The 16,050-nt window shown below is 39.0% G+C and overlaps 1 protein-coding gene across 2 annotated transcripts in view; it reads left to right on the top strand.

Moving 5' to 3' along the window:
• Positions 1-16,050, top strand: part of PDE11A (phosphodiesterase 11A) — a 443,979-nt gene that overhangs the window by 221,261 nt on the left and 206,668 nt on the right. For both annotated transcript variants that reach the window (XM_055289828.2, XM_063644786.1), the window contains exon 6: positions 14,242-14,374. In XM_055289828.2, coding sequence (XP_055145803.1) covers positions 14,242-14,374 — 133 coding nt within the window. The remainder of the gene's footprint in view (positions 1-14,241; positions 14,375-16,050) is intronic.

The raw sequence follows: 16,050 nt of genomic DNA, 5'->3' as shown, positions 1-16,050 counted from the left end.
CTATGTGCATGTGAGGGATGCCGTCAATTCTCTGACAGGGATTTTACTTAGTTTTCATTTTCTACTTACACAGAGCTTCAAAATCTGCTATAGGTGAGAGCCTTCTCAGTTCTTTCCCAGACATTCGTACAGGTGTGTGTGTGTGTGTGTATGTATGTTGCATACGTTCTAGATGTCTATGAATATGTATAAGCTTTTCAAAGCCTTCTGGGACCATCTCATTCCCAAGCTTATCTCATTAAGCTTTTTGCTCAGCTTCTTGTTAGCTGCAAGTGTTATCACCACCTGAAGCAATTGCCATGTTAAACAATTACTGCTGACTTTTCCCCACAGATATCCCTGGGGGTAAAGGCTGTCCTCAGTAAACAGCTCTGAGTCAGGTCAAATAAAGACAAGTTCTGTGAATGGAGGTTTCCATTGAACTGCCAAACAGGTCAAATAGTGACAGTTCTCTGGGGATAGAGCTTTTGGGGAGTTCCAAACTCATTCTTCCTCTGTGAGTGGCTGCTAGGCTGCTGATTTTCACAGCTACCCCAGAGATGGAGAGAGGGTGATGGAAATAAGGTAAATTAAAAAGCCATAGATCTTGCTGTTTTTCCTGAGATTCAACTACAGTTGAATAAATACTCATTGTATTATTGCAAGCCTTTGGTTAATTTCTAGAGTTCTGAAAAAGTTGATTTTGACAATTTTTGCTAGTATTCTCACTGCTTTTATGGAGGTGCAAATTTTCAGTGATCTACTCTGCCAATTTGGAACTTCTTTCCTCTTCTCTTTACTTTTTCTTTTATTTCTCTATGTCCATGGTAATAGGGAATGTAAATAAAACTTACACACTGATACGAGACAAAATATTTCCACAGTATATAATGAATATTTCATATTTGTTCTGTTTTCTTCTGCATGGATCTTCTTTCTTCTACTGTGCCTCTGCTAGGATGTAATAGGTGTTTTGTATAAATAAAAATATGCTACATATTTCGATGTCAAGGAAATGAAGAGAACCTTTATAACATTAAAAAATTAAAACAGCACCATCACTACCATGACCTGTCGTCTTGGAATGTAAGCAAGATTTGTGTTGCTATGTAACTTCCTTTAAACAAGGACTTTCTTTTTGACTACTGTCTAGCATATTAAGGGTTGCTGAACCTCATTTTGCCAATATTTAATGTTGTCAATTGACAAGCAAGTGATCCAGATAACCTTAGAGGCTCATTTCTACTCCCTTTCTGGCAAGGAGGTGGCTGAGCAGGTCTGAATTAGCTCAATGGAAGACAAGACTGGTGCCAGAAGTTGAATTCTGAGTCTCCCTGTTGGTATCAAGGCCACTTCATTTACCAGGAAGCTTCATTGTTACAAAGTCACCCAGATATTCTCTGCCATCTTTCACTAAAAAATATGCAGAGTGTATGAAGTTGGGGTGATCCACTGAAACACTATAGGCTTGACCTAAGCACATATATCAGGGAATCATGTTGCTTTGATACTTCTGGGATTCCATATTTTCCTCCACAAATGACCCTATTTTGTAAATATACTCCTTGGCACTAGTGAAGTATGTGTCTGTGCCCCATTTGCATGATATTAATTATAAGAGCTAAACATCAATGAAGGAAAAGAAGCCTTGGTAATGAAGTTGTGTATCTTCCAAATTCATCTTAATGAATTTGGAAATGTATTTTTCAAGCATCTAATCTTTACCTCTTACCCATATGTAATTTCCATCTTTTCTTTTTTGTGGCATTGAATATGAAGAGTCAAATGCTCTCATTACCCCTATTTTTTTCAGACCAATGAACTTGTCACTCTAGTAAAACTGTCACGGATGAAAATGAAAGCTATAAAAATGTTCCATGATAATAAGCCACGTGAATAAGTACTGAGATCAGGCATAATAAAGTAGCCTATATAGGTCAGCTGTCCCTCAGATTAATACTATGCAGTAAACAGAATTATGGCAATTTAGAAACCTTAACAGTTGGTTTTTATGTTTGACTCTCTTGCTTTAGTAGGTCTCTCATTTAACATGCTTTAATTAATATTCTAACAAATTGAATCTGCTTCCTTTCTTGCTGTGTGTATGTGTGTGTGTGTGTATATATATCTGTATATATAGATCTATATACAGATATATATACATATATATATAGATCTATATATATGTGTATAGATAGATAGATAGATAGATATGCAGGACTTGCTGGGAAGGTGTGCCCTCAATCTAGAGATGTATGGAGGTATCCACAGCACCCTCACAGAGAGATATTGTGGGGCTACTTGAAACCTCTGACAGGATAGAATCCTGATTGCTCTAGTATCAGCAGTTTTGCCAGCTGGCACATTTTCTCCTCAGTATTTCTCCAAATCTGATAATGATGCCACAATCAAAAACATTTAACATCTTCTCTACTGTCCTAGGAGTTAAGCAGTAAACAGAGCATGTCTCACCTTGGTGTTTTTAATTAAAGAAAAATCTTTGTGATATAAAGAGCCGGTATTTATCAAGAGCCTTCTATGCGCTATGCAGGCTTCAACATTCTATTATTTTATCCTCAAAACAGCCCTGCAAAGTGGGTTTTATTTCCCGTGTTTTCCATTATGGAAACTAAAAATTAGAGATAATAATAAAATTATCTGTAATCTCACTGACAAGAAATGTTGGACCAAGATTAACAACAACAACAACAAAAAAAAACACCCAGATTGATTCAGCTGTGAAAGAAGCAGGCAATTGTCATTATAGGATGCTAGATGGTAGATACCAACCACTTACAGCAATGCCATCTGACACCTATCTGAGAGTCACAACCGCACAGTGACACCAACTTGTAGGGGTGATAAATCTCATCATTCTAATTGCAGAAGTTGAGGAAATAAAAGATAGAAAATGTGTTCTTTGGTCACCATGTCTTAATTTCTGATAATACAGAAAGCTTAAAATGAGAGGAATAAAAGTGTGATGAAGTGTCCTCAGGCAAGACATTAAAGGCAAGTCCACTAACACATCATGATAAATTTAGGAACTCCTGCAACTTAGAGCATCTTCTTCTCCTACCACAGGGTAAGAGATGACAGGCTGGCTCTGCTTGTTAATTACACTCTCTCCCATTACTTTTTATGACTAAAAGACTTGTTCAATAACCTTCAAAGATATACTTAAGCCATTAAAAGATTATTAATGTCCCAAGTCCTAGGTGTTCGAGACTCTCCTTCTGAGGTCCTAGCTTTGAGTCCCACTGGTATTTACTTAGTTCCCTAATCTCCTAATTAAAAGACAACTTCAAAAAGCATTGCACAGCTGGAGGCTTCAGGAAGGGCTCCAGGGATAGACAGGCTGAGCTGAGGGGGGAAAAAGTAAGGAATGCAGTTTCTTTTTGTGAACCCAACCTCAGATTGACCTCTAGTCAATGAAACAAAATGTCAAATACTATCATATAGATCAAAAATCAATATTTGGTTTGCAAAGCATTAAAAAGAAATCTGTCCCAAACAGTTATTTGAGTTCCTGACTCTTTGCCTCTCTGGCTCCTACCCCTCACTCAAGCTGTCAGAAGGGGAATTGACAATCATTCCTTGGTAATGAGAAAATAGATTGTGTTTATGTTGAAACTTTCAGTCCCACCCTAATAATCTATTTTTAGTTAATGGTCACACTCTTCATTAATGACCACCAGTGCATCAAGGGTAGTGTGTTAGTTCGATCTTGAAAATGGCAAATTTGAGGTGCTCAGGAGGAAGTCTCCAGAAAGTACTTAGGTATATACGTAGGGAACTCTGGACTCTAGGGGCTGCTGATACAGAGGAGAGTCATCTGTATGGGAAACCAAATAAGGCATGCTCTCACTTATAAGTGGGAGCTAAATGATGAGAACACATGGACACCTAGAGGGGAACAGTGCACACTGGGGCCTACTGGAGGGTGGAGGGTGGGAGGAGGGAGAGGAACGGGAAAAATAACTAATGGTTACTGGGCTTAATACCTGGGTGATGAAATAATCCATACAACAAACCCCCATGACACGTGTTTACCTATGTAACAAACCTGCATGCTCTGAACATGTACCCCTGAACTTAAAAGTTAAAAAAAAAGACATTTTAAAAACGAAAAACAGAGAGAGTCATCTGTATGGATATAGTTTGGGATACAAAGCTTGTGCATGAAACCAAATAATATATTGGTTGGCCTCTTCCACAGTAGCCTTATTCACCACTTACACCATGTATCCTAAGCGTCAGCTCTATTATTTACTATACCAATACGGAAAACCCCACACTTCTTTTATTTTTATTATTATTATACTTTAAGTTCTAGGGTACATGTGCACAACGTGCAGGTTTGTTACATATGTATATATGTGCCATGTTGGTGGGCTGCACCCATTAACTCGTCATTTACATTAGGTATATCTCCTAATGCTATCCCTCCCTGATCCACCCACCCCATGACAGGCCCTGGTGTGTGATGTTCCCCTTCCTGTGTCCAAGTGTTCTCACTGTTCAATTCCCACCTATGAGTGAGAACATGCGGTGTTTGGTTTTTTGTTCTTGAGATAGTTTGCTGAGAATGATGGTTTCCAGCTTCATCCATGTCCCTACAAAGGAAATGAACTCATCCTTTTTTATGGCTGCATAGTATTCCATGGTGTATATGTGCCACATTTTCTTAATCCAGTCTATCATTGATGGACATTTGGGTTGGATCCAAGTCTTTGCTATTGTGAATAGTGCCGCAGTAAACATACATGTGCATGTGCCTTTACAGCAGCATGATTTATAATCCTTTGGGTATATACCCAGTAATGGGATGGCTGGGTCAAATGGTATTTCTAGTTCTAGATCCTTGAGGAATCTCCACACTGTCTTCCACAATGGTTGAACTAGTTTACAGTCCCTCCAACAGTGTAAAAGTGTTCCTATTTCTCCATTCCTCTCCAGCACCTGTTGTTTCCTGACTTTTTAATGATCACCATTCTAACTGATGTGAGATGGTATCTCATTGTGGTTTTGATTTGCATTTCTCTGATGGCCAGTGATGATGAGCATTTTTTCACGTGTCTGTTGGCTGCATAAATGTCTTCTTTTGAGAAGTGTCTGTTCATATCCTTCACCCACTTGTTGACAGGGTTGTTTTTTTCTTGTAAATTTGTTTGAGTTCTTTGTAGATTCTGGATATTAGCCCTTTGTCAGATGAGTAGATTGCAAAGGTTTTCTCCCATTCTGTAGGTTGCCTGTTCACTCTGATGGTAGTTTCTTTTGCTGTGCAGAAGCTCTTTAGTTTAATTAGATCCCATTTGTCAATTTTGGCTTTTGTTGCCATTGCTTTTGGTGTTTTAGACATGAAGTCCTTGCCCATGCCTATGTCCTGAATGGTATTGCCTAGGTTTTCTTCTAGGGTTTTTATGGTTTTAGGTCTAACATTTAAGTCTTTAATCCATCTTGAATTAATTTTTGTATAAGGTGTAAGGAAGGGATCCAGTTTCAGCTTTCTACATATGGCTGGCCAGTTTTCCCAGCACCATTTATTAAATAGGGAATCCTTTCCCCATTTCTTGTTTTTGTCAGGTTTGTCAAAGATCAGATGGTTGTAGATGTGTGGTATTATTTCTGAGGGCTCTGTTCTGTTCCATTGGTCTATATCTCTGTTTTAGTACCATGCAGTACCATGCTGTTTTGGTTACTGTAGCCTTGTAGTAGAGTTTGAAGTCAGGTAGCATGATGCCTCCAGCATTGTTCTTTTGGCTTAGGATTGACTTGGCAATGCGGACTCTTTTTTGGTTCCATATGAACTTTAAAGTAGTTTTTTCCAATTCTGTGAAGAAAGTCAATGGTAGCTTGATGGGGATGGCATTGAATCTATAAATTACTTTGGGCAGTATGGCCATTTTCATGATATTGATTCTTCCTATCCCTGAGCATGGAATGTTCTTCCATTTGTTTGTATCCTCTTTTATTTCATTGGGCAGTGGTTTGTAGTTCTCCTTGAAGAGGTCCTTCACATCCCTTGTAAGTTGGATTCCCAGGTTTTTTTTTTTTTTTTTTTTTTTTTTTTTTTGAGATGGAGTCTCGCTCTGTCGCCCAGGCTGGAGTGCAGTGGCATGATCTCAGCTCACTGCAAGCTCCGCCTCCCAGGTTCACGCCATTCTCCTGCCTCAGCCTCCTGAGTAGCTGGGACTACATGTTGAAACCTCATCTCTACTAAAAAAAAAAAAATACAAAATAAATAAATAAATAAATAAAAGGTATTTTATTCTCTTTGAAGCAATTGTGAATGGGAGTTCACTCATGATTTGGCTCTCTGTTTGTCTGTTATTGGTGTATAAGAATGCTTGTGATTTTTGCACATTGATTTTGTATCCTGAGACTTTGCTGAAGTTGCTTATCAGCTTAAGGAGATTTTGGGCTGAGACGATGGAGAAAACCCCACACTTTTTAAAGCTTTACTCATGCTATAGTTTTGTCTGAATTGTTTTTATCTTCTTTCTCTTCCAGGTGAACTCTTACTTATCCTCTAAAGACCAGCTTATACCAACATCCTTCCACATCCTTCCATTAGGCCATTTATCACAATTCAGTGTCACTAGTGTGCGCTCCCTGAGAGTATACCCCTTTGGCTTCTGCACATACCCCTTTCTGTACAAGTAGGGGCTAGGCTGGGCTGACATCCATGTAAGGATGGGTTTCCATGTGCCAGCTTCTTTCAACAACAAGGAAAAGATCCTTATTTTTCGCTTAATGCAAGATTTGGCTCACTCCTGTCCAGCACTTAGTAGAGGCCAAACTAGTTGTCATTCTTGAAAGACTCCTGAGAGTTTCTAGTGAAGACATCTAAGGAAACTCTTATGTTGAGAAGAGAAACATCAACACAAGCACAGTCTAATGATTAGCATTATTTTATTAAGATGTTTTGTCTTCTAATGTGGAGACTCTTTTTTTTTTTTTTTTTGGAAAAGTAATGCTGAAGATAGTCTTTTTATTTTCACACAGTTCTCTGTATGTGAACCTTCTGCTAAGCCAGGACTTTCAGACAATTAAAGATGTTGAGTCACTTGTTCTGGGGTATTTTATTTCGTCTTGTTTTGCTTTGCTTGTATTGATTTACCTCCTACACGACTCTGCAACTTGTCAACCCTGAGGTTTATGTATACCTCACCGGCCCTCCCTTCAGGGGCAGCCACATTTCAGGAATTACGTGTTTTCTGTGATAGGGCAGTTCTCTTCTATCCCTCCACAGTCAATATATTTGAGCTGATGAAGCTCTCTTTGAAGTCAGTTTGAGTCTCACATTTGGAAGCAAGATACCACTGAGAAGAATCTAAACTACAGCCCTTTACGTGAAACTCACTTAAAAACCTACATTTTCTTATACCCCTTTTTCTAGCAAAATAACAAGATAAAGGATTTCTTTACAATTAGAGTGTTATGCTAAAATGAATCGAGCTTAGGGAGGTCTACTTTGTAGAGAGTTAAAATAAGCTATTAAGTGGTTAATTATGACCTTTTAAGGAAGTTTCACTGAAGTTCAGGTGTCAATTATATTTCTTTTACTTTTCTCAGACACTTATATCAATATATTTTTACTGTCTGCTGTTTTTTTCCTTTAAGCCAGAATTTTTGTTTTTTTTTTTTTTTTTTTTTTTTTTTAGACGGAGTCTCGCTCTGTCACCCAGGCTGGAGTGCGGTGGCGCGATCTCGGCTCACTGCAAGCTCCGCCTCCCAGGTTCACGCCATTCTCCTGCCTCAGCCTCTCCGAGTAGCTGGGACTACAGGCGCCCGCCACCACGCCCGGCTAATTTTTTGTATTTTTAGTAGAGACGGGGTTTCACCATGGTCTCGATCTCCTGACCTCGTGATCCGCCCGCCTCGGCCTCCCAAAGTGCTGGGATTACAAGCGTGAGCCACCGCGCCCGGCCTAAGCCAGAATTTTTGTAAACATCCCCACTGTAGGGATCAAAATAGTGTTGTGACTTATATGTACAAAGCTATTAAACATGGACAAGTGAAATTAAACATGGACAAATGATTTGCTTTAAAAAAAACTTTAGAAACATTTGAATGGTTTCTCAAACAACCATTAGTCTTCAACAACAAATGAATGTTGCTAAGAATTCTATGCCGTTTTTTCTTGTTATGCACCGGTGTACAGTTAATGTGTTGGCTACACACACACACACACACACACAAACACACCAACATTCACACCAGACATTCACTTGCATGAGGAGATTGGTAAGGGTCTTTGTCTTTTTGCTGAAAGAATGAGTTGGTACATGAGTACTTGTCTAATGTGAATGGACATCCCAGCCCTACCCTCTGTGTCTACAGAGAGGGGTATGGGCAAAGGCAAAAGGAGCTGTTTAAATAGGAAACTTGTGACAATGTGGGCACAAGTAATATGGCATTAGGGCTCAGGCACCAACATGCTGCATAGCCCTTGGCAGACAGTATTCATCCCTTCTTCTATGAAGCTTGGGCACTCTGGGAGCTACTGGTCAGGCTCCCTCAAGTGATTTCTAAGGAGTAGGCTTTAACAAGAGGCCTTGAATGAAAGAATAAGTATCCCGAAAGGTTGGAGGTCAGGGAAGGACTTGGAGGTGTCTGTGGTCTTGCAATTATGTATATGACAGCTAAGAACCACTGAGTTGACATGAACTGATTTGCACCCATAAGCTTTGGAGGCCTGGGAGTAATCAAGGTGTAGTTGTGTTTCCAAACAGCAGTGAGTCTCTATCTTGGTTCTGGCCCAAACTGAAAATCTTAGTATTGGATTTGTTGGCCTTTGATATCTCTGATGGGAGTTTTTAGACTCAAGAAAGTTGGTTAATTTAGACTCAAGAAAGTTGGTTAATATTAATTTAAACTTCCAAAAACTTATCAAAAATAAGACCTATTGGGAATTGTCATTCCTGATGTTTGTTGGTAGAAACAGGGTCTAGAATGAAGGAGGTGGTCATATCCCCCTCATCCTACTCAGACCCTATGGAGAGAACTGTGGGCTGGACTGGCTTTCATACTGCAAAGGACTGTTAACAAGGGGGGCTACATCTAGGACTGGCAGGGTACAAATAAGGAAGGCATGCCACAAGAGGAGTAACTTAAGGAATTGGAGACAGGTGGGAGAAGAATGATGTTAGGTGGATGATCATGGGTGACATGTTAACTATTGCTAAATATTTTGAGGGCTGTCAGATAATGAGGTCCATGCTCTGTGGCCACAAACCATGAAACTTGGAACCAAGGATGATGACTATTAGAAAGTAAACTGAGCTGCCACAAAATATAATGTAATGTATGATAGGTAGTCAGTTTCCTATCACTGATGGTGCTCCATTTGAGATTACACGCCCAATTTTCAGATGTGTTGAAGAAAAGCTTGAAGGAGGGCCATTGAAAGCCCATACAAATGTCTCTGTGAGAATTAGGAAAAGGTGCCCTCTCCAGGTGGATGCAACTTCAAGCAAACAAGCACAGTTAAACTAATTTCCACCCCCACTTCTCCCTGTGCAAGGCAGAACCTACACAAATACACGTGGCTGTGTCTGTGATCTTACCATGTTCTGTCCCAACAGCAACCAATTGCAAAAGAGAAAACCATACTGAATAAAAGTTCCCTCATAAATCAGGGGGAGGTGATGAGCTGTAGGAACTTTTTGAAAGAGCTTACCCTAAAAGTTAGATGTGTCCTTTCAAAAGCAGAAATAATTTGGGCCCTTTCCTTTGTGATTAAACTCACAACACCACATCACTGAAATGTATAAAGGGGTACTGTCATGTGCAGAATTTGCTTTAAGAGTTGTGATGCTTTTAGAAAATGTTTGCTATGGGCTAAATAATATGCTGAGCACTTTGCATGAATTATCACCTTAATCTCTACAGTAGTAGTATTATACCCGTTTTATTGATGAAGCTTTCCTGAGATCACTTTGCTAGAAAGCAGAAAAGGGGACATTTGATTGAGGTATGCCAAAACTTATGATCTTAATCATAACATAAAATTACCTTTTGTTTGTAAAGAACAGAAGCAAGCTTTTGAAAGCTCTAACTCAGTGTTATGATTCTGCATTATAGTAGACCATTAGGAATTCCAAAATTGAGCTGGTTCATAAGCCAGAATGTGTTTACTCTGGTCTGAATGTTTGTGTCTGCCCAAAAATTCATATGTTGAAACCCAGTCCCTAATGTGAGGGTATGAAGGGATGGGCCTTTAGGAGGTGATTGGGTCATGGGGGTGGAGCTCTTATGAATGGAATCAGTGCCTTTATAAAAGAGGCCCCAGAGAGATCCCTCATTCTTTCTACCATGTGAGGACAAGAAGGCACTGGACACTGAACTAAAGCAAGAGGCACTAGATACTGAATCTGCCAGTGCCTTGATCTTGGTCTTCCTAGTCTCCAAACTGTGATAAATAAATATTTGTTGTTTATAAGTCACCCAACTTATGGTATTTTGCTCTAGCAGCCTGAATGGACTAAGGCAGTGATGTAAATACCAAGTGACAAATCAATTTTCCTGTCTTTGTCTCTCTGAGGATCTGATCACTCAGGCCTTAATTTATGTTCCTGTGCAACATTAAACTGAAGAAATGCAGAGGTGATTTTCAGAAAATCTGTTTGCACTGTTGCACTGACCTATAGGTCAGTTCGAATCTCACCTCCTCTCTGAAGCCCTAGCTAGATTACAACACCTGAAGTCATTTCTCCCTCCATGGACGTCTTCCCCACTCGTGATAAGTACAGTTGACTTGGTAACTTATCAACACATCTATGTGAAAAATTTTTCATTTGAAATTTGAAGTGGGCATTTAATTTTTATATTGTTTAAATGTCAGTGTGTTTATTTCTCATCTCCCCAGTTAAGTAGCAAGCTCCCTGAGAGCAGAGATCATAGCTTATACTTTAGAAACAGCCTCAACCCTGCCTTGCACAGAGTCAATATTCCTTCTACACTGTTCACTGATTTTACAATGATTTCAATTCAGTATGCAAACTGAACCAAGCCAAATTCTAAGCATGTTTTAGATTTAGAGTGAGTTTTTCAGGAGCCCCTGCTCAGTAAGTGTTTTTGTCATCATATCTTCTTTGGGAATTCTGTAAGTGGGGACCTAAAGCTCTTAATTATCAACTCCAGTGGTTTTTCCTCCCCGTTCCTGTGACTAAAGTCTCAGACTGAAGTGTTTATTATCTTTAGCAGCTTCCTTAAACTCTCTCTGATGTGGACTGCCCCTCCCTATTTGTTCTTAGGTGATAACCCACTATTCTTGCTATAACGCTATCCATTAACTCCTTATGAAAGGCGACAGGAAAAATACTATAATTTAGGATATTGGGGTCAGATTTAGGTGAAAATTCTATTCTATCTCCACTTGGGAAAGTCATTGAGCATCCTAGGTCTCCATTTTCTGATCTATAAAATATAGAGTAGCATATCCATCTCATAGGATTTATCTGAGGACAAAACAAATTAGTTAGGTAAAGTATCTGGCCTGACCCTTGGCCCACAGTAGATGGCAATAAATTTAAGTTTTTCCTCCTTAAAATTTCTTCTCTTTCTCCCCTCCCCCTTTATTACCACTTTTCTTCTCCTTCCCTTCCCTAGATATAGATTTCCCTACGTGCTCTGTCCCTGAGTGATCTCATGCATTTTACTCTCCCTGAAAATTATCCTAACTCTGGATTAGAGTTTTCAGTCCTGAGGACTGATAGGATTTTGTTCCTGGACTTTCAATAATGAACATGTCCCAGGCTTACAGAATATCTGTCATCTTTCCCCTATCTCCCCACTCCTTAAAACAACTGTGTTCTGCTAATAGGGCCACAGGCAGCTGGGAACAAAATGTAAGCCACTGCTATCTGGCCACAGAGCCTGTGGAATCTAATGCATTACCTCTTGAGTCACCAGCACCATCACCTCCCACCTGCATGACTTCTGTGGTTTACAGGACCTCTTCCCACCTTCAGTGTCTGTTATGCAGTTCTTCTTGCTCATTGTACCTGGATTAAGCTTTCTAAATCACATCTTAAACCACGTCACTTCCCTGCTCCATATTCTTAAACAGTTCTCCATTGCCTATAACTAAGGTCTCAGCAACTTGGTCAAGGCCTCACCTTTGAGCCTTGATCTCTTTTTCAGTTTTATTCCCACCATACAATTACTCATTGTGCCAAGAACACACTTTGTACTCTGCTGCATTTGTGTCTTTTGTTCCTGCTGTTTCCTTCTAACTCCTCCAATCTCTCCTTGCTGAACTCTTTCTCATCCTGAAAGACCCAGCTTGAAGGTTGTTGACACTTATTGGTAAAACTGGCTCCTTCCTTGAGCCCCACCCTACCTAACCATTTTTCAAGTTCCTCCCTTGACTTCTGTGCCCAGACCTCTCCCCAGCTCCTGCTGCAGTGATGCTTCCCACACTCCACAGAACACTCTAGGTCAGCAGCTTCGAAACGGTGTGATCACAGAACACCTCAAAAATTAAAATGTGGAATAAAGTACACAGTGCAGAATGAACTGGCAAGCCAATTAATCCCTGAAAGAAAGGTCAGAATTTAGCCCATACCCTTTTATAAACTTAGTAATGACTTCACTAAGTCATTTAGATCTTTGTGTGAGGTGCATTATCTTGTTTCTCCTAGATTTTGCTTTCATTGCAGCACAACATAAAATTTCATCTCATGAAATGAGATGTATATAAAACAGCAAAAAGAAAATAAAACCTTTTTTGTTCTTTTGTTTTGATTTGTTTTAGAAAATAAAGCTTCTTCTTCTCTTTGAAGTACTCAGTCTTTTTACTTCTTTGATTTAGGTGCCATCTAAGAACTATAAGACTCAGCTTTTTATTAAAACTTCCATTTTCAGCCAGAGAGCCATAGAGAATAAAGTTTATGTATTATTAATGTTTAATATGCAATAAGGGATGAATAACATTACAAATACATGCTGAATTTATCAGACACAGGCCGGCAATCATTACAGATGAGATATATTAATGATGGTAAATAATGTCTATGTGTCCCACTCACTCATGCATCCAATGGCCTTTCCATGCAGTTTCCTGCCTTCTCAACATGGCATAATTTCACACAGGGACATTATTGCATAATAACAAAGACGACGTGCACATTTAGTGTTTTCTTACATATAGTGCAGTTTAGATTAAAAAGTCAATAGAGTGATTATTATTCTTGCTGTAGTATACTCATTTAACATCTCATGAAATCCAGGGTTCCACAGAAGGCAGCTTGAAAACCTTGCCCTAGTATGCTTGCATCCATTCACATAATTTCAGTTATCACTTGCCAAGCCACAAATCAGACATCCTCCAGGAAAATTTTCCTTGCCAATACTAATTTGAACAGTTCTCAATTTTGTATCTCCGTGGCCCCTGACAGTGCTCAATATGTACTTGTGGAAGAAAAGATGGAAAGGAAGAGAAGAATGAGGGATATTAACTAATTCTTACAGCATTTCTGTTTATGTAGTGTCTGTCGTGAAACTGATACAAGGGAAAGTTCAAAAAAATCATTTAGCATAAAATTCCTTGTTCAAATTAAATATGAAAATAGTTTTAATTATTAATGTTACGGGTCTGTTGCATTAAAATAGGCTTTTAAGTGAGATTTTGTAAGTGGAATATGTGCTATTGTTAAGAAACATAATCTAAAATTACCAAAATAGTTAACTAAGATACTAAAAGTTATTAAAGTATTACTGTTATCAAAATAATGAATAAGATAGTAAAATTGTTTTTCAAATAATTACTAATTAAAAGACCATAGTCTAGATATATTCTTTTGCTGCATTTGTAATTTTTTAAATTCCCAATTTACTTCCTGATTTTTCCCTATTTGGGTTTCATTCTTCCTTGTGCCAAAACGTCTAGTCTGTTCAATTAAAAAGGGCAAGCTGGGAAGTTGATGGAATTTTATTAGTTGTTGGTGTATTATTGTTAATTTTGGTCCTTACATATGTTTGCCAGCTTTGGGACCTAAATACAACCTAGAGTTTCTCTCTGAATCATAGGGAATCTATGGTTTCTGCTCATGGATTTAATTATTATACATTATAGCAGGTAAGTCATTTCGAAGTAGTTACTGATAATTACCTTGCTATTGTTCTGTGACTAATGTCACTTATTGTTTCTTAATAAGGACAGATTATCCTGATATTAGTGTAGTTTATAGGGTTTCCTTTCAAGAAAACTTATGTATCTCTCTTTTCTTCCTGTCTACCTTGGTGCTCTGATAGTTTCAAAGAAAGCATGGAGAAATCATCATACTCCGACTGGTTAATAAATAACAGCATTGCTGAGCTGGTTGCTTCAACAGGCCTTCCAGTGAACATCAGTGATGCCTACCAGGATCCGCGCTTTGATGCAGAGGTAAGAGGAGCCCCTCTGGTTGCAATCCTAAGTTTCAGTTGTCACACTGTTGAAAACAGTTTAAACACAAAAAGGAACATTTACCAGCAATTCTTTTGCATCCTTCCCCTGTGATCTTATTTTAAGCATTGCCTACTGTTGACTCTAAGTTAGAAAAACTTGTCTAACTCTACCATGATTTGTAGCAAGATGGTTATCCTTAGTCTGATGCTATTTTATGATTGGGTATATTTTATATTAAACTATGAACTATTTAATAAAAAATGTATATAACAAAGTTATTTCCCAATAGACCCTAAAACAACTACCATATTTATAAAAATTGCTCCCAAGAAACAGTAAATTGGTTGGTGTTAATTATCTAGGCACACTGTGTTGATATACAGAATATATTAAAATAATTTTGAAGTTTACATTCTAAGGTAGAGTATCATAGAGATAAATTCACATGAACTGATAATGTCTCTATGTACATATGTGTACTCTATATATATATACTCATATATACATATTGAGTATACACATTCATTAAATACAAGGTTTCCTATTGAAGATTGCCCAGCTGAGGTCTGAAGAGTAGGAGGCATTTTTTTGGTAAGGAAGGGTAAGGAGACGTGTGTTCCAGGCAAAGCTGAGCAGGCATGGGGAGTTGGGGAAGTGAGATGATCTAATGTGGCTGAAGGGCCATGATCCATGAAACTGGAGAGGGAAACAGGGACCAGATCACCAAAAAACTTTGAAAGGCATGTTAAGAAATTGGAGTATTTGTTCTGTGCAATGGGGAACCATTGAGTTTTAAATGGGGGAGAAGCAAAAGTTATATTTTAGAATGATCACACTGGCTACAAAGCAGGGGATAGGTTAGTAATGATAACAACTGAACAGTTAACCTTCAACCCTGAGAAGTAGATGTCATCATTCCCATTTTACAGAAATTGAGAGCTGCTCTATGGCTCTGGAGGCAGACAAAGATTCAGTCCTACTACCTCTCAAACTCCACAGCCCATACCCTTAATCCTGCCCTGTGCTGTCTCCATTGTCTGTGGCCAGGACATGGTGATGGCAGGGAGGCTGGGGTCCAAGTCTAATTTACAACTTCAGTCAGATCATCTTTGCAGATCTCTGCAGGAAAACCTTATATTCCCAAACTTACCACCTCCCTGTAGCTGCCTAGAACTCTCTTCCCCAGGCTACATTTTCCATGTATTTTCTATTCCTTCTTGAGGTTAGAGGCTCCTAAATCCTTAAATCAACTCCTAGTCTGGGTTGGGTGCCTTTCCAGCTGCTCCCTTGGCTGTCCTACACTGACTACCCTCTAGTTCTCCTCAGTTTTTACACATTAAATCTGAAATTTGACTTACCTTTCCTTGGGAAAGTTCACAGTTCAAAGTTCTTCAGTTCTCCTCTGGTAAGGTGGAACACTACTGACTTGGTTATATGACTGGAGCACGGAAAATGATTTATAGATGTCAACATTTATATACTTTTCCACTGTGGTTGAGTTAGGACTGATTTTATGTCAGAGAAGTTAGTATCTTCTCCCCTTTAGGCCATCGAACTCCAAACGGTCACGCAACCAGAACCACAGACGATGGCTCCCTTTTACTGGGGACCCTTAGATAGGCCTCTGAGGGAGATCTGACTGCCATCTTCCCAAAATAGTGCCCCCTGTCAGC

Source organism: Symphalangus syndactylus, chromosome 8, assembly GCF_028878055.3.
Source record: "Symphalangus syndactylus isolate Jambi chromosome 8, NHGRI_mSymSyn1-v2.1_pri, whole genome shotgun sequence".
NCBI lineage: Eukaryota > Metazoa > Chordata > Mammalia > Primates > Hylobatidae > Symphalangus > Symphalangus syndactylus.
Note: the sequence above shows the minus strand (reverse complement) of the source record. Positions and strands in the feature narration are given on the sequence as shown.